The sequence below is a fragment of the Hesperophylax consimilis genome, chromosome 26, assembly GCF_061612785.1.
Source record: "Hesperophylax consimilis isolate HC1 chromosome 26, BYU_Hcon_1.0, whole genome shotgun sequence".
Lineage (NCBI taxonomy): Eukaryota > Metazoa > Arthropoda > Insecta > Trichoptera > Limnephilidae > Hesperophylax > Hesperophylax consimilis.
In genome coordinates, this window is record NC_142861.1 from 11,749,442 (window position 1) to 11,776,673 (window position 27,232).

Sequence of the window (27,232 nt, forward strand, 5' to 3'; positions counted from 1 at the left end):
CCAGTCTACATATTTTTGGTAACCTGTCTACATAATTTAACTCATCCGAAAATGATTATAATATTCCACTACTTATTTTAATTTATTTATTCATGTTCTCCATAAAACGGTTATGCACCAATATATTACAGAGAAAATTACAAAATTTGAGGTACATATAAGTATAAACGGTCACGTGACACATGTCAAAAGATAGTGAACCGTATGTAAGTGACGTTGAAAATATCGATGATCAATGCGAAATCGTCAAGCAGTTGAGTCGCTCTGTTGATTGGCGCGTTCGTATAGGATTATGAAAAAGTGCATGTGATCTTCCACGTGATAAACTTACAATTTTTTTAATTTAAAAATATTTTTTTACGTGCTTCTAAGGTGTTAAAATCGAGCATTACTGGAACGAAAATGGATATAGGAACGGATAGTACGTATTCTCTCATACATGTAATGCATAAACCTTTTTTTTTACTTTTTGTATTTCTAGGATATGGTTTTATTTAAAAGGGGCTCAAATAATGGAGCTATATTTTAGGATACTGCGAATAAAGGCTTCAAATGTTTTTCTTATTGCGTTAATTGTCTGTTTATTTAACCATCCCGTAGCCAATTGGGGGAGTAGATAGTACCCAAAATTACTATCCTCCTTATATTAGCTTAAATATTTGACATAACATTTTAGTATTTTACGTATTTCTGCGCAAATACATAAGTTACCATTAATAATTGACTGATTAATTGGGATTTCTATAGTTAAAAGCTAAAAGCCCATAAAACAGAAAAATGCATGGGGTCGTCGGAAGACCCACTTGGTTACAGGCGTTTTGTTTTGCATCTTGGCCTGTCAAGAGTTAAAACTATTTAAAATATTATCAACCGTCTAAATTTTCCTATCATTTACAAGAATATTAAATATGTACTTGAATTTGAATTACGAAAAAAAAGATTTTTATTAATTCCAGCTACATCAAAAAGCTTAGTGAGAAAGCCCTTTAATAGCTTAGAGAGAAATTTTCATTTAATTATGCATTCGTACGAAGTGCACTTTAAACTAGCAAATAATACTCGTACGAGAATGGCCTCAATAATGCATTCCAGTTTTCCATTTGCAACTACATAATTATAAGCCTATATCTATATTAAAATGTTTGTTTGTTTGTTTGTTTGTCTCCCACAGACTCAAAAACTACTGGACCGATTTTGCTTAAATTTTCAAAATTGTTCTTATTATTGCAAGGAGTATTTTGAGAGTACTTTGAATGACAGGACAATTCGAGTACGCCCGGGGAAGAATTCGCATTATCTATGCACTGGATTGAGATAAGGAGTAAAATAAAAGTCGATATAATGTATTTTTTATAGTAGTCAACGGTAGAAAAGTCGGTGATGCCCGAAGAAAATCTAACGCATCTTCTCTGCGATGGAATGAGATATAGAGTTGAATAATATACGCCCGAGGAAGACATGGCACGATCAAGTGAAACAAAAAAATATAAAAAGTAAATGTCTTTAGACTAACATTATCTCCACCTTAAAAATAGACTCAGATTTCAGGAACACTAGAACCTCTAAACTTTACTCCAAATCAGTCTTAACCCCGAAAAACGCCGGGTAAACGTAAGCTAACAATAAATAAATGAGATGCGATTAATTAATTTTAGATTTGTTCTACCACCAAGCTATGTAATCTATGGTTCCATAATAACTCAACACACTTTTAAAAAGTGATATAAAGTCATTAATAAAGATGATTTTTTTTTATTTAACCTAACCTAACTTAACCTAACCTAATCTACTTAACCCAGACTTTCCATGACTTTATATAACTTTTTAAAGATGTGATGATTTATCCGGTCAAATATACTATTCTTAAGAAAAAGTCCAGTTATATTAAATTTTCCAATTATGTCTTAAATCCTGTATCTAAATTTCGCTAATAAACAATTAGATAATGTTAATTAAGTGTTAATCTTAAGTGACCTACCAGGTAAGTATTGTACTGTATATTATCTCCATAAATAGTTAAGTTATAACATAGATCACTGTAGAAATGTATTATAAGTTTGTACAGCGCCCTTGCGTCATCCGATTATTATTATTTATTATTAAGAAGTATATGCTATGCGAATTGCCGACACTTTTCTTTTCAGGCGCCGGATCAATCGTTTCGATTTGAAAATGGTAGCTTGAACTTTAACCCTAGAACCGTACCCTGGGGTACAAATTAAAAAAAAAAAAAAAAAATTTGCGATAACTTTTTAGTTTCACAACGGATCTTTTCTTGCCGCCGCGTATTTGCAAGTGGGGGGGAGTCGCTTCGAAGCATCAGTCGAGCGGGAGTCCTGCTAGTGTGTGGTCGTGGCAAAACGTGCGTGGGGCGCTCCAGTACCCCAGGGTACGGTTAAGGTAATTATTTTCATTACTATGATTTTAATGTTTTTGTGAAATAAAGCATGTTATTGTGCTATTTGATACGTGCTTCTTTATTTGAATGTTATTTTTATTTGTATAATTACCTTACACATAACTTTGTTTTGGAAAAAATGTGTATTTATTAATTATATTTAGGTATTTTGCATTTAGTTGCGTGTAACTTGAATAATTCTTTTTTTTAGATGGCTTTACGTCAAAATCTATCGCAAGATGAAATTCATCGCCTTCTTCTGTATGCTGATGATGAAGAAGATGTGGTTCTTGGGGATGAATTGGAAGATGAACCCGATGAAATTATTGCTGACTTTATGAATACATCAATGTTTGCTTTTCATAACGAACTTACTTTACTATCATATGTGCCTCCAAAGCTAAGCAAAAGAAAAAAGAAAAACGTGCTTATGCTTTCCACTACGCACTTCCAACCAGACCAAGACAAATCTGTTGATTTACCAGAAATAATAAGTTTTTACAACCAAACCAAGGGGGGTGTGGATACGTTTGATCAACTTTGTCATACATACAGTGTGTCTCGTAAAACTCGTCGCTGGAGCCTTTGTGTCTTCTATGGAATTTTGAATATCGTCGGAATCAATTCTATGATATGACTGCATTCATCTAACGCTACCGGAAAACAAGTTTTCAAGAATAGACGAACTTATCTGAAGACTTTAGCTTTTGACCTTATAAAACCTCACTTGGAGGATCGATTTTTATACAAAACTTTGCCGATGCATCTCCAAGAAAGTATTGGCGGAATATTAGGAAAAAAGCGGTCTTATGATGCTACAACCCCTTCAAAATCAAAATCTGGAAGATGTTCATTTTGTCCCAGGTCAAAAGATCGTAAGTCACGCGCTCAATGTCAGAAATGTAAACGTTTCATATGTTTAGAGCACCAAACAAAGATTTGCCAAAATTGTTAAGAAAAATTACTTTTAATTAAGCCTTATTGTATTATGTAAGACTGAAATAAGTGCCATAACAGTCTATGTAAGTTAATTTTGAATAAATGTTTTTTCTCACGTAAAAAAGATGTTTTATTTAACGGGGTACTCCAGTACCCCTGGGTACTGTTAGTGTATGATCTATGATGGGTACGGTTCTAGGGTTAAGACAACAAATTCAAGTGCTTAGTTTGTGCTTGATTTTTTAGTTCCGCATCATAATTATATCTAGTACAATATAGATTCTGTTAACAAAAAAAAATGAAATTATATTATTCAAGACGTAAAAAAATCAATGTTTTTTCTAACTGTATAACGATGAAAAATGGAGCGTTTTCTTTAGTATTTCTTGTGATTAATTTGGCTGTCACCATCGAAATATGGGAACCGAAATAAGTCCTTGGCACTGAGCCAAAATCCCACAACTTGAAAAGTGACTTCCAACACTCTTAACCCTCATTATATTCACTGAATTGAATAAAGCGAGGACTTTTAATTTTTTATGACTTGGTAAAATCATAAAATTATGATTTGATCGTGGTAAGATAAATAATAGATGTATTTTTAGGCAATTGATTTTTAAAGTTTATCAGTGAATCTATGTGATAAAGCTTTTGATGCATTAAAAGAGAAGATAGGTTACTGAGACAATGCGCGTGGTTGCATCGAACTAGGTCCCGTGGACATACTCGAGACTTATCACATATAAGTTCTTTAGTCAGACGAGTTATAACCAGCTGCAGTAAATACGAAAAAATTCCTTTCTGTGCTTTTGAGAGGTGCAAAATACATTCTCGAGCAAAAAATAAATGCGATGTAGTTTCTTTCCATTCGTAAATGCACATAATTCATTTGAATTTTAATTGATTTTATAATTATTCAAGGTTTTTGGCCACCCTAAATCAGTAAATAAAATAAAACGAGACAGGGAACGCAGAAACACATAAACGTAGGGAGGATAGTACGCCGTATTCTACAAACCACTTGCTGTCGGCTTGCGAGGGGCGGGTTGTTGATAATAAAGCTATTTCATCCGTACATACATATGTTTTTGAAATACTATCCTACAGTTCATTTTTTGCTTGATGTGCCGTTGTGTTGCTAATTCATCCGCACATATTCTGTGAGTTGCCATCCTTTTCTAATTCGTTTTCGCTCAGAAAGATAAAACAAGAACGTGTTATATTTTTGCTCGATTACTATGATTATAACCTGTCTTTGTTTTTATTTAGTCTATGGTTGAAGCAACATAAACTTTTCAATAAAAAAACACTTTTTACGTAATGCCACAATCCAACATCCGACAATCCCTTGCATCCTTTATCCTAGGAGTGCCTATATTTTCATCAGCGGAATTTCTTTATTTATGATGATTGCAATTCAGGCTGTTGTGTTCATTTAAGGGCACCATATTTAATAACACCCACAGCATAACTCAGCCTGGCGCCAAGGGTTGAGATTATTTCACCCTTCAGTCTGCAGCCTCTTGGATTTCTGCGTAAACACTTAAAGGGTAGAGGGTGGTTTCAAGGGGTGCTAAGTAGGGCGTACTTAAAGTTTATGATATAAAATATCTGAGTTTAATGGCTAGAAAATGATTACGAAAACACACATTTTGACTGATAGATAAACTGCGGGTTGCTTGCTCAAAATATGTACTTTGATCTTTCAGCCACATTTCACCATATCACTTACATTTTCTGAAAATATTGTCCTACGAAACTAAAGTTGACATAAATCAGTTGACAAATCCTTTTACGGTGGTAACATGTTCAATTATTTTAGCTAGGTATGGGTTGTTTCACGATTTTTAAAAGTTCATCAAATTACAAAGTTAATATTCAAGTTCTGTGAAAGTCTTATTCAAGTTCTGTATTATAATAACCTGTGAGGAAAATTATTTTCCTCAGGTCTTTTTGCGTGAATGTAAAAAAAGGTATTTTTTATCTTAAATCCGCACAAGGGTCTCAATTGATCTCAACCATCTAGAGCCAGTGAGATTATGGCATCCCCAATTGGGATATGTTTTGAAGCTGTATGTAGTGGGGAGATTAAGAAGAGGATGGTGGGGGAGTCGATTCCAATATCGTTTCAATTCTGAATGGTGGTGTTACACCAGGGCGATACTGAGAGTATATTCCACTGTGGAACGTGCTGCAAGCTTACTATTTATCATTTTAAATGAATAAATTGTGGACTAAAACAAATCAATCAAATAAAATTAACTTTGGCACGCCGGCATTGGAACCCGTGACTTGCTAGTCAAGAGCCTTACCAACTACCACGGAGGCCGTCAAACTACCGTTACTTCAATTATACGGATACGCCCACAATAATCTTCTCTCCCTATTTATATATTGCATTAAAAGCAATAATTTTTCTCTAAAATATCTTTTTTTAAATAACTCATAACTCAAACATTGAAAAGTAGTAGAAGATTCTTTTAGTGAAAATCAAATACTTGGGCATTATAAAAGACAATCGACTCAAATCTAATTCTATCTTTGAATTATTAGATAAGAAAATGGCAAACAAGGTTAATTTATAAAAATAATAAGGAATAAACTAGATCTAAATACAAGTAAATTAGTTTATAATAATAGTATAGTAGCATCTCATTTAAATTACTGCTCTAGTGTCATTTTCTTGTTCAATCAAACACATATAAAGAAATTGGAAATAATTCAAAATAGAGGTATGTGAGCAGTATTGAATTGTAGTAGGTGTTTCAAGATAATTATAATGCAGAAAAAACTAGAAATGTTAAGTGTGAGACAGCAAATAATTTACAATACCCTAATATTTATGAGCTAAAAATAAGACGCTCCCGAAATTCATGTTTAAGAATGTAAATTTAAATTTCGCAATACATGGCTACCCCACGAGAAGCTGTGGAGATTTTAGACTTCAAAAACAAATTTGTCGGTAACCCAAAATGAACTCTATTTTAAAGGATTTTAGATTACTAATGAACTACCGACAGATGTTAAAGAAGCTAAAAGCCTTGCTGCTTTTCATGGGTTATGCATAAGTTCTACAAAGAATAAGTTTTAGATGTATTGTAAAGTGTCCTTAATGTCATATAAATAAGTTGTTAAAAAGTTTATACTAGATATTTATTTATTTATTTTGTAAGAATCAAACATCTTTTATATAATATACGAGATAAATATACAAGTTAACTGAAGTCAAGCCAAATAAGTTTCTTATGTTAAAGTGCATTAGAAATGAAGTTTTAGTATCTTAAAATTAATTTAGTGTTAAAGGAAGAGGAGAGGAATAGGAAAATAGGAAGAGGATAGGAGATGCTGCCGATACATTCCATAATCTCATATTAATAAAATGTAATTGTTTTATAACTATATAAAAACATACAAACAAAAAAAATTATCTGCGTTGTTTTAAATTTAAATATATTATAATAATTTAACGTCATGACGTCATTGCGGCTAAATTTACATTGTTCATTGAATGTAAACTATGGCAGAACTCACGAGAGATCCGTCGGAAGCATCGCGTTCGCATCGTGTGTAGCAGTTCTATTGTCACCATTCAAAAATCGGACTCTTTAATTCGATCAAACAAAAAGCGTTTTCAATTTCCATTCGACATTCCGGTATTTTCTGTCTTGCTTGTTTTCATCCAAGACGTGTGAGAAGGAAGATAATCATATGGAAGAATTTAGCAAGACTAAAAATATTTTTGAAGACTCCGAAGGGATGAATTAAATTTTGTAGTATTTTTCGATTTAGGTTCACCGATAGAACAAGTAATTTTTCAAAGTAATTTCCAACTTTATTTATAACCTCGCAGATTTTTCATACAAGTTCGCACAACCACCATAACACATTTAAAAAAAAAAAATTATTTTTATTTTGTTTAATTACTAGCTGTACCTCGCCACGCCTTACTGTGAGTTTGTATGTCTCTGCAGATAGAGAAACAATAACGCGTGTTACTTGTACGTCCAACAGATGGCGTTGTTTTTCAAAGTAAAGTATTTTCGTCCAACAGATTGCTTATTTTTTTACTTGTCACAGGTGACATCTAGATAATATAGGTATATAAAAACACACGCGTATTCAAATGCAACGTTATGTAAAAATTGTAAAGCAGTATTTGAAAAACTTTCGGAGATTTAAGATTTTGAATTTAAAAACGATAAGACCGAATTGTTTCACATAATTTCAACGCATCGTCAAATTTCTATGTTGATTTTCAAGTTCTGAGAAGCTTCTATTTGTTTCTGTTCTAAAAGTCCTGTTGTGATTTCAGTTTTGTGAAGCAATTGGCCACTGATAAGATAATAATAGAACTTGAATAGAACCACCACAGAACTTGCAAATCAACAATTAAATAATTTTATGAATTGAATTTGAACTCCGTGAAACAACCCGTCCTCACATTTTTTTATTTATATAGAAGATTTAACGCCCTTAGGGCTATACATGTAGGTAGTACAACTTTAATGTGACAGATAATTTACATGTATAGAGTACAACTTTAATATGACAGATCATTTACATGTAGGTAGTACAACTTTAAAATGACAGATAATTTACATGTAGGTAGGGCAACTTTAATACAACCGATAATTTACATACCTAGGTAGTACAACTTTAATATTACAGATAATTTACATGTAGGTAGTACAACTTTAATATTACAGATCATTTACATGTAGGTAGTACAACTTTAATATGACAGATAATTTACATGTAGGTAGTACAACTTTAATATTACAGATCATTTACATGTAGGTAGTACAACTTTAATATTACAGATCATTTACATGTAGGTAGTACAACTTTAATATGACAGATAATTTTGAAACCCTTAGGTTTAAAAACTTAAAGAAATAAAGAAAATTATTAAAGAAATAAAATTAAAATAAAACAAAAATAAAAATACAGTGCTCAAATATATTTACAAAAATATAACAGAAGGTTTAAGAGCAATGTTCGAATACAATTTTTTTGTAATTCACAACATTGGCTAAGTTAACATTAAATATGTCAATATCACCTAAGTATTGGTTTCCCATAGTATGAAGTCACTGGGCAAATATAGGTGAGTTTGGGTACGCTGCAGTAGAATAATCTATTTTTTCTTTGTTGTTATTGTGGTTATATAATTATATATCTATCCCAAATCGTCAATCCTGGAATCTTTAAAAAAAAATTCAAAAATTTTAAAAATCTACGGATATCCATTCTAGTTCAGACATCCTAAATAAAAGAGTTTTTTGCTATGAAACTATGAAACTTTCAACGATCCATGGATACAGCATTTTTAAATTAGCTACACTATCCTTGAATATTTAAAACTTTGTGAACATAAAAGTTACTTGAAAAAATGTGTTTTAGTTTAACGGCAGCAATTAATTTCAATTAGGTTGTATAATTATTATTATACATTTTGCTGTCGAATTTTTGATGATACTGCGGTAGTTAGTACGGGGGTTAAATGAAAGTTATTCTTTAATACATTGCGGTACAAAATTAAATACTTTTTTTATGGAATATTCAACATCGAAGTGGTAACTTTTTTCTCAAGGAACCAATGGAATTTGATGTACCTAATAAAGTTGTCGGATAATTCGATCTGGGCTTAGATGCGTAGATATTACTTCCTAGGCACTATCTAAATATGTACAAACAGATATGGCCTGATACATTTAACGGCCTCCGTAGTTGTGTGGTTACGATCCTTGATGGCTACGAATACTGAGGTCGTGAGATTGAAACCCGGCGTGGGCAATTAATTTTACATGATTAATTTGTGTTATATCACATTTTTTTCATTTAAAACAACATATGGTTAATTGCGGCATGTTACAGAGTGATAGATACTTTCAGTATCACCCTATTGAAAGCAACGAAACGTTGCTTGAAATTGCTTTAGCAGTGTTTGGTGACCAGATCTGAATAGCCAAGTACTTCCTTCTTTGTCCTCTATATCTCCTTCAGCCTTACAACATACCTACCCCAGTTGGGGATGGCATAATCTCCCTTAATTGTTGTATGACAATTGGAAACTCTTGGGCAGTATTCATCTTTTTTTAAACACATCGTCTGATTCATACGTAGTTATTATGACTCTTGACATGACTTGACTCAATGTATTTGGTTCACTTGATCGTGTCATGTCTCCTTCAGGCTTCCCCAACTTCTTTTACCAATCAAACTGTCGTCACACATTCTCCTTACTATATGCCCAAACCATCCCTTACTTATTACGTGTCCCTTACTTATTACGTGTCCCTTACTTATTACGGGTCCCTTACTTATTACATGTCCCTTACTTATTACGTGTCCCTTACTTATTACGGGTCCCTTACTTATTACATGTCCCTTACTTATTACGTGTCCCTTAATTATTACGTGTCCCTTACTTATTACGGGTCCCTTACTTATTACATGTCCCTTACTTATTACGTGTCCCTTACTTATTACGTGTCCCTTACTTATTACGGGTCCCTTACTTATTACATGTCCCTTACTTATTACATGTCCCTTACTTATTACTTGTCCCTTACTTATTACGTGTCGCTTACTTATTACATGTCCCTTACTTATAACTTGTCCCTTACTTATTACATGTCCCTTACTTATTACATGTCCCTTACTTATTACTTGTCCCTTACTTATTACATGTCCCTTACTTATTACTTGTCCCTTACTTATTACGTGTCCCTTACTTATTACATGTCCCTTACTTATTACTTGTCCCTTACTTATTACGTGTCCCTTACTTATTACACGTCCCTAACTTATTACTTGTCCCTTACTTATTACGTGTCCCTTACTTATTACATGTCCCTTACTTATTACATGTCCCTTACTTATTACTTGTCCCTTACTTATTACATGTCCCTTACTTATTACTTGTCCCTTACTTATTACGTGTCCCTTACTTATTACATGTCCCTTACTTATTACATGTCCCTTACTTATTACTTGTCCCTTACTTATTACATGTCCCTTACTTATTACTTGTCCCTTACTTATTACGTGTCCCTTAATTATTACATGTCCCTTACTTATAACGTATCCCTTACTTATTACATGTCCATTACTTATTACGTGTCCCTTACTTATTAAGCCTATATCAACCTTGCATTCACTGCATATCTTAACATTTTTCATACGGTCTTACATGGTTTCACCACATTTACGCGTCAGGGATCTTATTTTTACAGAATTCAGTCTTCTTTCATCTTTCTTCTGCCAATTTTATAAACGTTAGGATTGGTAATAACACACCATTGTTTGCCTATTTTATCTATCTCAACGCTATAAAATAATATATTTTTCTTAATATACGTTCCTGAGAATCCTGTCCTTTGTCAATATGTGAAAACACACTTATTATTCAAACGATGAAAATGTTTATTCAAATATTCCCAAACCATTGAGAGATGTTATTTGAGCGTTCTTGTTTAAACACTATTACAAAATCAAAGGAAAGCTTTGCACCCACGTGTAAAGAAACTCGAGAAAAAAATCTCAAGCATGGGGAAATCTACAAAAACACAAGAAGAAAAATAATGCCTGGATTTTTAGAGGAACATGCGAATTCTGAAATAATAGGTGGAAAATATCTCCAAATAATTGGCAGGAGACAACACTGTGGAACGTTAGGGAAAAATATTGCTGTCCTGGGGTAAAATATATCAAACTGCCTGAGAGTCAGTGAGACTATAGAATCCCCAATTTGGGTTATATTGTTTGACAAAGGAAAGTGTTAGGGGTAAGAGATGAGACAGATGAAGGTTGGGAAGTACCTGGTTTTTATAGTTGGTCAAAAAGCATCAAAAGAACTGGCATTTAAAAACTATCGTAAAAATTATTGCAGTTGCTCATCGTACCTAAATGGAAACTATTACCATACAGCATGTATCTTACTCTGAATATAAGAGGAAAGTTGAACATGAATACAACACAAGGTTCACAAAGAATGAAGGCATGCCTGTTCGAAAATATAGCAATAAATAGATTATAACTTGCCCAATATGTTGAACATGTTGGCAAGTAATATCAAAAATTGTAAATTACCAAATAGATACAGATATTTCCTGAAAACATGGCTCATGACTAGAGATACAGGGTTTTCCAATAAGAGGTGTTATTTTGAATAGCCCGCTATTTCGGTAGATGTTACTTTTGAAGCTGTCATTTTTTAACATTTGACAAGTAGAAACTACGCCATTAATAAAAATGTAACGATACAAGCTTCAATAACGCATTGAAATTAATAAAATTCACTTGAGTGAATCAAATGCAAATCATCTTGAGTGATGAGGCCCATTTCCACCTCGGTGGCTTCGTCAACAAGCAAAATTGTCGCATCTGGGGCTCGGAAAACCCAAGAGTTATTGTTGAAAAGCCTTTTTGTTCTCAACGTGTGACTGTTTGGTCCGTTTTGTGGTCCAGCGGAGTCATTGGACCTTACTTTTTCGAAAATGAAATGAGCAATAGTTACGGTGAATGGATTGCGCTATCGAGAGATGATTAATGATTTTTTATGGCCGGAATTGGATGGTATTGATCTGGACAACGTTTACTTTATAAACCATTTACATTACACACAAGCAACGAAACCATTGATCTTTTACGATTGAATATCAAAATAACACCTCTTATTGGAAAACCCTGTACTTTATACTAATCATCACTAACAATCAATAGTTTTTATTTTTTATTACAGACTAATTTTTTCCTTTCTTTTGTTTACTTATATTTATTTTATTAATTTAATTTTATTTATTTATTTTTTATATATATATATATATATATATATATATATATATATATATATATATATATATATATATATATATATATATATATATATATAGGTTTATGATACGGCACTTTGTACATCTTAGCGTCTGCAAATAACCGGAACTATTGGATCATTTCGACTTACTTGATCATTGAGCACTTACTTGATCATCGACAAATTGAGATTTAAATGCCATTTTAATCGTCTCGGCGAGACGAGATCAGTGGCATTTTCAACTCAATTTGATGTGACAAGTGCGATTTTCGTGAGCATTAGATATGCTCCTATATGCGATTTTATCTCAGATATTCAACCTGACTTTGTTAATTATTTCTATCGTATGTTAAACTAACTTCATTGATCTCAAAAAGCGACGTTGCCATCGTTATTTGTGTCAAACGCAGGTGTACAAATAATTTTCTAAAGTAATTAAATGTTTTAACAATTGTATGCAAAAATAGCCTCTAAAGTAATATTATTTAGAGCTTATTATCGTACGACATTGCGTATTGGTCTAAACAATATTCGAAAGGAACTATAAGGCTCAAGAATTGTATGCAAAATTAACCTCTAAAGTTATATTATTTAGAGCCCATTATCGAATGATGTTGTTTGCTAGCACAAGGCTGGTTTGTTTGTATTGGTCCATTTGAAGCTAGCTTCAGGTTAGTTTTCTGAAACACTTAATGACTTGTAACTGGCTAACAGATAATATTAAATATTACCGTTATTCAATGTTCGTATATCACGAATCAGTTGACAGGTTGATTTGTTTTTGCGTTTTATTAGCTTTATTACGAAGGAGATTTAATAAAATCTTTCAGCTTTGCGAAATGGATTTTAAATACGGTAAGCTATTACATATTTCTAAATAGGTAATAACCTAAATTGTAAAATATAGAATTAATATAATAAATATAATATTAACAATTTTAATCTATGCTTATCAAATGAGTACAGAATAATTACCGTATTTTATTATATAGGTCATGATTTTTTTCTTTCTTTTTTGAGAACCCAAGCAGTAAAATTATTTTGAATAATAGATATATATTATGTATTAACAAAATTCAAAAAAGCTAACCTAACAACTTGTGGTAAAAATGTCAAATCAAACTAAAGCCATATTCCTATACTAAAATATGCATTTAAAAGCATGTTTTGTTTTCAAACAGTTGTTTCTTAAAATAATTAAGTTAAAACGAAGTTTTACACGTCGGATAATCACCCATTAATTTGTTCATATTCAAATTAAACAAATTCCTTTGTGGAAATAAAATTTGCAAAAACAGAAAACTGCAGGTACATATATGTATGTTTCAATGTGTTTGTTCTTGATATTTTATAGATGTTCCAAGAACCAGTGATTTACGTACATCAATAAACAGTACTGACGACATGATCTCGTCTTCACCCTTTTCGCTAATTTCCAAAGGACAAAGTTTAATCATCAGCAATATGCAGAGCATACTGGGCGAAGAAATTAACCATGAAACTTCCTCAGATTCAGGTAATATTCACTGATAATAATCTGAAATATTACAGAGCTACCTTAGCTTATAGTAAATTGTTATAGGTAATATCAGAAATGCTGCTAATTAAATATTCCGTTGCAAATGCTTAATTAGTCTGTTGTTTTGTCATTATATTAGGTTAGGTTTCATATTTGTGCACATGACTTACTTACTACATTGAGATATTATTATTGGATAAATATATAATATATTATGCTTTATTTTAGAAACCAAAACTGAAGTAATGTTAGAAAGGAGTCCGCCGACGTCCGAAGATGATGATTCACTATACAAACCGAACAACGTTACTTCTTCGATAGAATCAGGTATCTACAGAAAACATGTTTAATACTCTTGAAACAATCAATACGTAACATATAATTTGATTATTATATGGTCAGAGGTGCGGCCCAGAAAGCCGAAGGTCCGGTGCGAGTCCCAGATGTGACCGTATCTTTTCTGTTTCAGATTTTAGATTGAGTGATGCTAATATTGTCTTCATTTAATTAAATAATTTAATTTAATTATAATTATTTTAAAAGCAATAATTATTCGCCTGAAACACTCATCCACATTGAAAAATCTCCTGATAAAAGATACTTTATTTATTTATTTATTTATTTATTTAAACGCCCATAGGGCTTTTACAGATAATAATGTACATCTTTATTTATTTATATATTTTTTTAATTATACAGATCTTATATCTTATATGATAAATATATGTTATACAAAATAATATAAGAAAATATCCGAGTTAACAAAATATAGGTACAAATAATTGAGATTTACATAACGCCAACGGGACTCGAACCCGTGTCCCCTCGATTTCCGGTCGACAGCTCTGACCACTGAGCTATGGCGGCTTATCGCTTATCCGCGAAATAATTCAATATATACTAGTGTTTCATTCAACAATGACTGCTTTCTTATAATTTGAGGTTTTACTAATTAAGTTTAAAGAAAGCTAAATAATGTATTGTTACTTTTTAGATATGAAAATTTCCAACGCCGATGATGAGCAACATCATTTAGAGAAGCAGGAGGCAATCGAAGTGTCATCGACTACAACTCGAAGCACTATTTCTACTAGTAAATGAGCACGAGTGCATGACCGTAAAAACTCATGTCCATATTGTACTAAACTGGTAACGAACATACCTTCAATTTCAACCTTTGATTTAGCGTTTGACCCTGTGCATTTTGATGTTTTTATTAAAGCCGTACAAATAAATAGTGGTTACGATGAAATTACAGGTTCTGTAAAAAATCCTAGCATGTCTCAACGACTTTGTACAATCTTTTATAGCCGTACAAAGTCGTTGAGACATGCTAGGAATTTTTACAGAACCTGTAATTTCATCGTAACCACTATTTATTTGTACGGCTTTAATAAAAACATCAAAATGCACAGGGTCAAACGCTAAATCAAAGGTTGAAATTGAAGGTTTCTGTTCTTTAATAACTATATACACCTTGGCTAAATCCCTCATCTTCGATGTTATATGTGTATTCAAATGGTGTTCCGTGTGATTACTTAATAATAAAGACCCATATGAACATATTAATGGGTCAGACATTGCTATTTTTGCAATATTTTCATTTTTAAATACATGAAATATTTGAGTTTCTTAGAGATTCTGAAATTTCAGAATTGTCTGGGCATAATAATATAGAAGATGATTTTAGTACTCTAACACGATCATGTGGATTTTTCTCAGGTAACGTACTTTTTGTACATTTTAAAGATAATTACCTCTGTTTCTAAAGGATGAGTTGAATTTGCATTTTCTGGCTGTTCTGAAGGATGAGTTGAATTTGCATTTATTGTAGTGTCTGTAAAAGTTGGTTTTCTAAATATTTCAAAAGTATGTTTATTATTATTCTTTCCAATTGTTAGATCTAAAAAAAATATTTTACCTTTGATCTCATGTTCGACTGTGAAGCAGATTTTATTATTAACAGTGTTGGCCCAATTAATAAAGATATCTAATTGACGGTTGGTGCCTTTCCAACATATTAAGATATCGTCTACATATCTGACATAGTATATTATATATTTAGCTAAGGGAGACTTTAGAATAATATTTTCAATATGATCCATAAATATCTCCGCTAGAAGTGGGCTTAAAGGGGATCCCATGGGAAGTCCGTCCAATTGCTCAAAATATGTATCATTAAAAAGAAAATAATTTGTTTGTATGCAAATTTTATGAGCTGGAATAACTCTTTTCTTATTATTGGGTTGACATTAGATTGTTCTAGGATATTTTCAATTATTTTAAGGCATTCTTTAATGGGGATGTTGTTAAATAAGGATTTTACTAAATAAGGAAAATTAATTAGTTGAAAATGAATGCAATTTTTTTTTTAAGTGTGATTTATTTCTCTATTTTGTTAAACTCTGATAATGTCAGTTTGGTATGACGTTTTCCATATTATTTTAAACTGAAATTATGTAAAAATCATTAATTAATTATTTTTTAAGTATGTTTTATTTCAATCGATTTTGCTATTATATATTTTGTTAATATCTGATAATGTCAGTTTGGTATGACGTTTTCCATATTATTTTAAACTGAAATTATGTAAAAATCATTACTTCATTATTTTTTAAGTATGTTTTGTTTCTCTCGATTTTGCTATTATATATTTTGTTAAACTCTGATAATGGCAGTTTTGTATAACGTATTTTATATTTTTTAAACTGCAATTATGTAAAAATCATTACTTAATTAGTTTTAAAGTTTGTTTTAGTTCTGTTGAATTTCCTAATGAAAGTTTTTAAAAATGTCTGAAAATAAATAAATTAAAATGTGAATTTTTTCAAATTTGTTTTTATTTTACCAAACAATGAATTTGTGCAAAATTTTATTAAAACACAAGACTTGTGCAATATGTGGCTATGGTAGATTATACTACAGCTACTGCCGGGTACATTCCAGAGTGGAAGACGTGACTGGTAACCCCATGGGGAATGGCGACCATTCAGGAAAGTATCTTCTAATCTATTTACAATTTGGTACTGCCACCCCGGGAACCATTTATTGGATAACTACACCTCTGCCATAGGTCACCCCAAGTGGTTTGGTGACTGTGCCCGGGTTCATGGGGTGAGGTTTGCTCGGGTCTTGGCGGTGGATGTGTCCTCCAGCTACGTGGAAGGCCGGAGAGACAGGTTGAGGGAAACCTTTCAGGCAGAACTCTTTGGGAACATCGTCTTGCACCGCAGTGGGAGGGATGGATTCATACGTCCGTCACTCCTGGACCCACAGACCCCACCCACCCACCCCTTATCCTTCCTCTCCTTCCCTTCCTTTAAAATACCCTCCACACAGCATCTTCAAAGATGACATAGGCCTGAGGGAAAATATTTTCCTCAGGGCTTCCTGTGTGGAGCTATTGTTAAACAAACAAAAAAATGGCTCAGTAACATAACTAGTTCGAAGGTCGCGGGTTCGAACCCGGCGTGCGCAAATAAATTTTATTTGATTAATTTGTGTTATTTCACAATTAATTAATTAAAATAATATATAGTATATTTGCGGCACGTTCCAGAGTGGAAGATACTACCAGTATCGCCCTGGTGTAAGACCACCATTCAGAATTGAAACGTTGCTCCAAATGGGTTTAGCCATGTTTAGTGACTAGATCTGAATAGCCAGGTACTTCCCCACCTTCCTCTTTCCCTTCCCCACTTACCCTCAGCCACACAACATCCCCCAATTGGGGATGCCATATTCTCACTGGCTCTAGACGGGAGCAGTTGGGACTCTTGTGAGGTATTCACTATAAAACAATTCACTATAAAACAGTTCTGAATATTTCAATTAATTGAGGTTAATGAGGGCGTACTGTACAGGGCCCGCAAATACTTGAATAGTACACAACTGCTAACCCTGTACAAATCACAAGGGCGCCCCACGGTTGGATTTGGCAGCCACCTCTGGTGTGAAGCCCGAAAATACCTGAAAAAACCCTCGACTCTGTGCAGAAACGGGCGGTCTGTTTGATAGATTCTCCCATCTTAACAAACGGATTGCAATTTTTAGAGCATATGCTTGTTCTACCGGTATTTCTATGGAAGATGCTCCGAGGAACTAGCATCATTAATCCCTTCAGCACCGGAGCATAGTCGGGAAACACGCCAAATGCATGCCCAACATATGTACACGGTTAACATTAGTCGCATGAGAACGGGTCGTTTCTACGACTCGTTTCGGTGTTCAACGGCTCGGCTCTGGATCAAATTTCCGGCCTCTGTGTTTCCTCCCTCATATGACATGGGTCTCTTCAAGACACATGTTCACTCCTTCCTCTCCTCAAAAAGACCCTCCACACAGCATCTTCAAAGATGACATAGGCCCTGAGGGAAATTATTATCCTCAGGGCCTCTTGTGTGGAGTAAATGTAAAAAAAAAATCAAAGATTTATTCCACTAAAAAATAATAATAATATCTTTATTTAGGAAAGTTTACACATTACAACTATACATACATATTATGGTGTACATTGATTTGTAACTTTTATATTTAAGGTTATAAAATTAACAAAAATGAAGAACTATTAATACAAAATATGTATTAATAGTTATTATTATACACCAGCACAAATATTGTGTACAAAAATCGTTTTCTGAAAATCATATAATAGGTATTTTATAATAAAAGGAAAGAAAACAACTCAAATAAATCAGATTTTATAAAATATACTTCCAATAATACTGTAAACACAATACTAATATTATTGAACTTTGGTATTTTAATTGTAAATCAATCTACATTTTCAAATAATAAATTAATGCTATTAAAAAGATAGAATATCTTATAAAAGCCTGTTCTACAAAACTAATTTTAAAATAATTAATTCAACTGTAAACGTAATATAAATAAGTTTTGATTGTATAACTTTACTTTTAAATAAACCCGCAATTTTAAATATTCGCGCCAAACGTTCCAATGCATTACGTATTTTCGAATATTCAACCAACAAATAAATCTGTTCAAGTCCGTCCAAACAGAAGCTCGACAGAAGGACAAAAGATTTGGCAACATTGCATATCAAGTAAGTGCTTTCATAAAAAAGATCAACATGCGTTCATGATTTAATGATGAAAATTTTGTGAGCATATGCATAAAATAGCTGTATATATAATAGCTGACCACATTTTAAATTTATTTCACAAAAAAACATGTTGCCACGTAATTTATAGCGTTATATATCACATGTGAAAGGATGATCAAGAAAGGTGGTTTACTCAAAGATGTTCCAATAAGTGTTGTCCGATATAAATATATATATATATATATATATATATATATATATATATATATATATATATATATATAGGTTTATGATACGGCACTTTGTACATCTTAGGGTCTGCAAATAACCGGAACTATTGGATCATTTCGACTTACTTGATCACTGAGCACTTACTTGATCATCGACAAATTGAGATTTAAATGCCATTTTAATCGTCTCGGCGAGACGAGATCAGTGGCATTTTCAACTCAATTTGATGTGACAAGTGCGATTTTCGTGAGCAGTAGATATGCTCCTATATGCGATTTTATCTCAGATATTCAACCTGACTTTGTTAATTATTTCTATCGTATGTTAAACTAACTTCATTGATCTCAAAAAGCGACGTTGCCATCGTTATTTGTGTCAAACGCAGGTGTACAAATAATTTTCTAAAGTAATTAAATGTTTTAACAATTGTATGCAAAAATAGCCTCTAAAGTAATATTATTTAGAGCTTATTATCGTACGACATTGCGTATTGGTCTAAACAATATTCGAAAGGAACTATAAGGCTCAAGAATTGTATGCAAAATTAACCTCTAAAGTTATATTATTTAAAGCCCATTATTGAATGATGTTGTTTGCTAGCACAAGGCTGGTTTGTTTGTATTGGTCCATTTGAAGCTAGCTTCAGGTTAGTTTTCTGAAACACTTAATGACTTGTAACTGGCTAACAGATAATATTAAATATTACCGTTATTCAATGTTCGTATATCACGAATCAGTTGACAGGTTGATTTGTTTTTGCGTTTTATTAGTTTTATTACGAAGGAGATTTAATAAAATCTTTCAGCTTTGCGAAATGGATTTTAAATACGGTAAGCTATTACATATTTCTAAATAGGTAATAACCTTAATTGTAAAATATAGAATTAATATAATAAATATAATATTAACAATTTTAATCTATGCTTATCAAATGAGTACAGAATAATTACCGTATTTTATTATATAGGTCATGATTTTTTTCTTTCTTTTTTGAGAACCCAAGCAGTAAAATTATTTTGAATAATAGATATATATTATGTATTAACAAAATTCAAAAAAGCTAACCTAACAACTTGTGGTAAAAATGTCAAATCAAACTAAAGCCATATTCCTATACTAAAATATGCATTTAAAAGCATGTTTTGTTTTCAAACAGTTGTTTCTTAAAATAATTAAGTTAAAACGAAGTTTTACACGTCGGATAATCACCCATTAATTTGTTCATATTCAAATTAAACAAATTCCTTTGTGGAAATAAAATTTGCAAAAACAGAAAACTGCAGGTACATATATGTATGTTTCAATGTGTTTGTTCTTGATATTTTATAGATGTTCCAAGAACCAGTGATTTACGTACATCAATAAACAGTACTGACGACATGATCTCGTCTTCACCCTTTTCGCTAATTTCCAAAGGACAAAGTTTAATCATCAGCAATATGCAGAGCATACTGGGCGAAGAAATTAACCATGAAACTTCCTCAGATTCAGGTAATATTCACTGATAATAATCTGAAATATTACAGAGCTACCTTAGCTTATAGTAAATTGTTATAGGTAATATCAGAAATGCTGCTAATTAAATATTCCGTTGCAAATGCTTAATTAGTCTGTTGTTTTGTCATTATATTAGGTTAGGTTTCATATTTGTGCACATGACTTACTTACTACATTGAGATATTATTATTGGATAAATATATAATATATTTTTTATTTTTTATATATTCAATAATATTGTTATTGGGTTTATAAAAACAGTTTATTTTTAAACAAGTTCTGCTGTGTAATTATTATTACGCGTGACAGCTGTTTCGCCCTCTGAAGGCATTATCAGTTTGATAATGCCTTCGACAGTTTGATAATGCCTTCAGAGGGCGAAACAGCTGTCACGCGTAATAATAATTACACAGCAGAACTTGTTTAAAAATAAACTGTTTTTATAAACCCAATAACAATATTATTGAATATATAAAAAATAAAAAATAAAATGGAGTTCTACAAATTAAACTTAATAACAATAAATATATAATATATTATGCTTTATTTTAGAAACCAAAACTGAAGTAATGTTAGAAAGGAGTCCGCCGACGTCCGAAGATGATTCACTATACAAACCGAACAACGTTACTTCTTCGATAGAATCAGGTATCTACAGAAAACATGTTTAATACTCTTGAAACAATCAATACGTAACATATAATTTGATTATTATATGGTCAGAGGTGCGGCCCAGAAAGCCGAAGGTCCGGTGCGAGTCCCAGATGTGACCGTATCTTTTCTGTTTCAGATTTTAGATTGAGTGATGCTAATATTGTCTTCATTTAATTAAATAATTTAATTTAATTATAATTATTTTAAAAGCAATAATTATTCGCCTGAAACACTCATCCACATTGAAAAATCTCCTGATAAAAGATACTTTATTTATTTATTTATTTATTTAAACGCCCATAGGGCTTTTACAGATAATAATGTACATCTTTATTTATTTATATATTTTTTTAATTATACAGATCTTATATCTTATATGATAAATATATGTTATACAAAATAATATAAGAAAATATCCGAGTTAACAAAATATAGGTACAAATAATTGAGATTTACATAACGCCAACGGGACTCGAACCCGTGTCCCCTCGATTTCCGGTCGACAGCTCTGACCACTGAGCTATGGCGGCTTATCGCTTATCCGCGAAATAATTCAATATATACTAGTGTTTCATTCAACAATGACTGCTTTCTTATAATTTGAGGTTTTACTAATTAAGTTTAAAGAAAGCTAAATAATGTATTGTTACTTTTTAGATATGAAAATTTCCAACGCCGATGATGAGCAACATCATTTAGAGAAGCAGGAGGCAATCGAAGTGTCATCGACTACAACTCGAAGCACTATTTCTACTAGTAAATGAGCACGAGTGCATGACCGTAAAAACTCATGTCCATATTGTACTAAACTGGTAACGAACATACCTTCAATTTCAACCTTTGATTTAGCGTTTGACCCTGTGCATTTTGATGTTTTTATTAAAGCCGTACAAATAAATAGTGGTTACGATGAAATTACAGGTTCTGTAAAAATTCCTAGCATGCCTCAACGACTTTGTACAATCTTTTATAGCCGTACAAAGTCGTTGAGACATGCTAGGAATTTTTACAGAACCTGTAATTTCATCGTAACCACTATTTATTTGTACGGCTTTAATAAAAACATCAAAATGCACAGGGTCAAACGCTAAATCAAAGGTTGAAATTGAAGGTTTCTGTTCTTTAATAACTATATACACCTTGGCTAAATCCCTCATCTTCGATGTTATATGTGTATTCAAATGGTGTTCCGTGTGATTACTTAATAATAAAGACCCATATGAACATATTAATGGGTCAGACATTGCTATTTTTGCAATATTATCATTTTTAAATACATGAAATATTTGAGTTTCTTAGAGATTCTGAAATTTCAGAATTGTCTGGGCATAATAATATAGAAGATGATTTTAGTACTCTAACACGATTATGTGGATTTTTCTCAGGTAACGTACTTTTTGTACATTTTAAAGATAATTACCTCTGTTTCTAAAGGATGAGTTGAATTTGCATTTTCTGGCTGTTCTGAAGGATGAGTTGAATTTGCATTTATTGTAGTGTCTGTAAAAGTTGGTTTTCTAAATATTTCAAAAGTATGTTTATTATTATTCTTTCCAATTGTTAGATCTAAAAAAAATATTTTAGCTTTGATCTCATGTTCGACTGTGAAGCAGATTTTATTATTAACAGTGTTGGTCCAATTAATAAAGATATCTAATTGACCAGAGGCGGCTCTAGGGATTCAGTCGTGGTAGGTCATTTGAAAAAAATGTGTGACTAATCTTTATTTGATATTGTGAAAAATGCCCATATATTATTAACTATATCAATTTGTTATAGAGTTTTAGAGTCGCGGACTCTAAATAAATATTATGTTAATATAATAAATTGGAAATAAATACACAATCCATGTACTTACGGCAAATTATTTTTAAGATATTAAGTTTTAATGTAGTTGTCCACAACATTAAAATAAATAAAATCAGTGTTTGATTCTATTTGACAATGATTTTTGACGTTTTTTGTTTTGTTTCATTCTAAATCGATAACAACATAAATAATTATTCTAATCCTTTCCCGAACTATGCAATTGAAAAACAACCATTGTTCCACACACTACAAGCGTGTAAAATGAAAAAACGACATTTGTTTATGTCACCATCTCTGTAAAACATATAATATTCACCGTGTTGTCTCCCCCACGGTCATGACCCAAGCGTCCCTAAACTTTCTTCGGAAGCTAATTTTTACTTCGACGAAAAATATAGTGCCATCTCGTTTATTCTATGGCGCGCGTAGGGACAGAAGATGCCAAATTGGACATTCTTTAAATTGACCCAGCGAATCGTGTGGACTTGTGAATGAAAGCTTCTATTAGAGACAACAGATGTCACTGCTAGTCACTCGCCGCCGCCGCTGTTTCGCGTTACATTTTAAATGTTTTGATGCACATAATTGATTATTATATTTATTATTGTTGTCTTATAATTTTGGGGGGTCAAACACCAATTGACCTAAGGGAAGAACCGCCACTGTAATTGACGGTTGGTGCCTTTCCAACATATTCAGATATCGTCTACATATCTGACATAGTATATTATATATTTAGCTAAGGGAGACTTAAGAATAATATTTTCAATATGATCCATAAATATCTCCGCTAGAAGTGGGCTTAAAGGGGATCCCATGGGAAGTCCGTCCAATTGCTCAAAATATGTATCATTAAAAAGAAAATAATTTGTTTGTATGCAAATTTTTATGAGCTGGAATAACTCTTTTCTTATTATTGGGTTGACATTAGATTTTTCTAGGATATTTTCAATTATTTTAAGGCATTCTTTAATGGGGATGTTGTTAAATAAGGATTTTACTAAATAAGGAAAATTAATTAGTTGAAAATGAATGCAATTTTTTTTTTAAGTGTGATTTATTTCTCTATTTTGTTAAACTCTGATAATGTCAGTTTGGTATGACGTTTTCCATATTATTTTAAACTGAAATTATGTAAAAATCATTAATTAATTATTTTTTAAGTATGTTTTATTTCAATCGATTTTGCTATTATATATTTTGTTAATATCTGATAATGTCAGTTTGGTATGACGTTTTCCATATTATTTTAAACTGAAATTATGTAAAAATCATTACTTCATTATTTTTTAAGTATGTTTTGTTTCTCTCGATTTTGCTATTATATATTTTGTTAAACTCTGATAATGGCAGTTTTGTATAACGTATTGTATATTTTTTAAACTGCAATTATGTAAAAATCATTACTTAATTAGTTTTAAAGTTTGTTTTAGTTCTGTTGAATTTCCTAATGAAAGTTTTTAAAAATGTCTGAAAATAAATAAATTAAAATGTGAATTTTTTCAAATTTGTTTTTATTTTACCAAACAATGAATTTGTGCAAAATTTTATTAAAACACAAGACTTGTTCAATATGTGGCTATGGTAGATTATACTACAGCTACTGCCGGGTACATTCCAGAGTGGAAGACGTGACTGGTAACCCCATGGGGAATGGCGACCATTCAGGAAAGTATCTTCTAATCTATTTACAATTTGGTACTGCCACCCCGGGAACCATTTATTGGATAACTACACCTCTGCCATAGGTCACCCCAAGTGGTTTGGTGACTGTGCCCGGGTTCATGGGGTGAGGTTTGCTCGGGTCTTGGCGGTGGATGTGTCCTCCAGCTACGTGGAAGGCCGGAGAGACAGGTTGAGGGAAACCTTTCAGGCCGAACTCTTTGGGAACATCGTCTTGCACCGCAGTGGGAGGGATGGATTCATACGTCCGTCACTCCTGGACCCACAGACCCCACCCACCCACCCCTTATCCTTCCTCTCCTTCCCTTCCTTTAAAATACCCTCCACACAGCATCTTCAAAGATGACATAGGCCTGAGGGAAAATATTTTCCTCAGGGCTTCTTGTGTGGAGCTATTGTTAAACAAACAAAAAAATGGCTCAGTAACATAACTAGTTCGAAGGTCGCGGGTTCGAACCCGGCGTGCGCAAATAAATTTTATTTGATTAATTTGTGTTATTTCACAATTAATTAATTAAAATAATATATAGTATATTTGCGGCACGTTCCAGAGTGGAAGATACTACCAGTATCGCCCTGGTGTAAGACCACCATTCAGAATTGAAACGTTGCTCCAAATGGGTTTAGCCGTGTTTAGTGACTAGATCTGAATAGCCAGGTACTTCCCCACCTTCCTCTTTCCCTTCCCCACTTACCCTCAGCCTCACAACATCCCCCAATTGGGGATGCCATATTCTCACTGGCTCCAGACGGGAGCAGTTGGGACTCTTGTGAGGTATTCACTATAAAACAATTCACTATAAAACAGTTCTGAATATTTCAATTAATTGAGGTTAATGAGGGCGTACTGTACAGGGCCCGCAAATACTTGAATAGTACACAACTGCTAACCCTGTACAAATCACAAGGGCGCCCCACGGTTGGATTTGGCAGCCACCTCTGGTGTGAAGCCCGAAAATACCTGAAAAAACCCTCGACTCTGTGCAGAAACGGGCGGTCTGTTTGATAGATTCTCCCATCTTAACAAACGGATTGCAATTTTTAGAGCATATGCTTGTTCTACCGGTATTTCTATGGAAGATGCTCCGAGGAACTAGCATCATTAATCCCTTCAGCACCGGAGCATAGTCGGGAAACACGCCAAATGCATGCCCAACATATGTACACGGTTAACATTAGTCGCATGAGAACGGGTCGTTTCTACGACTCGTTTCGGTGTTCAACGGCTCGGCTCTGGATCAAATTTCCGGCCTCTGTGTTTCCTCCCTCATATGACATGGGTCTCTTCAAGACACATGTTCACTCCTTCCTCTCCTCAAAAAGACCCTCCACACAGCATCTTCAAAGATGACATAGGCCCTGAGGGAAATTATTATCCTCAGGGCCTCTTGTGTGGAGTAAATGTAAAAAAAAAATCAAAGATTTATTCCACTAAAAAATAATAATAATATCTTTATTTAGGAAAGTTTACACATTACAACTATACATACATATTATGGTGTACATTGATTTGTAACTTTTATATTTAAGGTTATAAAATTAACAAAAATGAAGAACTATTAATACAAAATATGTATTAATAGTTATTATTATACACCAGCACAAATATTGTGTACAAAAATCGTTTTCTGAAAATCATATAATAGGTATTTTATAATAAAAGGAAAGAAAACAACTCAAATAAATCAGATTTTATAAAATATACTTCCAATAATACTGTAAACACAATACTAATATTATTGAACTTTGGTATTTTAATTGTAAATCAATCTACATTTTCAAATAATAAATTAATGCTATTAAAAAGATAGAATATCTTATAAAAGCCTGTTCTACAAAACTAATTTTAAAATAATTAATTCAACTGTAAACGTAATATAAATAAGTTTTGATTGTATAACTTTACTTTTAAATAAACCCGCAATTTTAAATATTCGCGCCAAACGTTCCAATGCATTACGTATTTTCGAATATTCAACCAACAAATAAATCTGTTCAAGTCCGTCCAAACAGAAGCTCGACAGAAGGACAAAAGATTTGGCAACATTGCATATCAAGTAAGTGCTTTCATAAAAAAGATCAACATGCGTTCATGATTTAATGATGAAAATTTTGTGAGCATATGCATAAAATAGCTGTATATATAATAGCTGACCACATTTTAAATTTATTTCACAAAAAAACATGTTGCCACGTAATTTACAGCGTTATATATCACATGTGAAAGGATGATCAAGAAAGGTGGTTTACTCAAAGATGTTCCAATAAGTGTTGTCCGATATAAATATATATATATATATATATATATATATATATATATATATATATATATATATATATATATATATATATATATAAATTACAAACAATACAAAACAAAATGGACCCTTGTCTGTCCAACTGGGAAGGATTCCCGTTTCAAGGACAACCAAATTGTGTATTTAGTACATAATATTCTTACAATGGAATGGCGATGCTGTCAAAACAAATTTTGAGAACATTGTTGATTGCATTCGAAGTGACAGGATGGTTTCTTTATCCTTGAAAGAATCGCAAAGATGTAATTTATTACCAGGGTCAATTTGGATAACATTAGCAATTGCATTCAGAACAGATGAA

General features: G+C 32.3%; 3 protein-coding genes across 3 annotated transcripts in view; 2 read left to right on the forward strand and 1 right to left on the reverse strand.

The window, feature by feature from the left end:
• LOC149411121 (cyclic nucleotide-gated channel alpha-3) overlaps positions 1–27,232 on the reverse strand; it is a 244,696-nt gene that overhangs the window by 119,993 nt on the left and 97,471 nt on the right. The gene's annotated exons all lie outside the window — the stretch shown is intronic.
• On the forward strand, positions 12,359–14,891 carry LOC149411122 (uncharacterized). Its single transcript, XM_089647311.1, has 4 exons — positions 12,359–13,010; positions 13,510–13,671; positions 13,903–14,001; positions 14,669–14,891. The coding sequence occupies exons 1-4, from the start codon at positions 12,848–12,850 to the stop codon at positions 14,773–14,775; spliced, it is 531 nt and encodes a 176-aa protein (XP_089503437.1). The 5' UTR covers positions 12,359–12,847; the 3' UTR covers positions 14,776–14,891.
• Positions 19,763–21,973, forward strand: LOC149411123 (uncharacterized). The gene is made up of 4 exons (XM_089647431.1): positions 19,763–19,800; positions 20,300–20,461; positions 21,020–21,115; positions 21,779–21,973. The coding sequence occupies exons 1-4, from the start codon at positions 19,785–19,787 to the stop codon at positions 21,883–21,885; spliced, it is 381 nt and encodes a 126-aa protein (XP_089503557.1). The 5' UTR covers positions 19,763–19,784; the 3' UTR covers positions 21,886–21,973.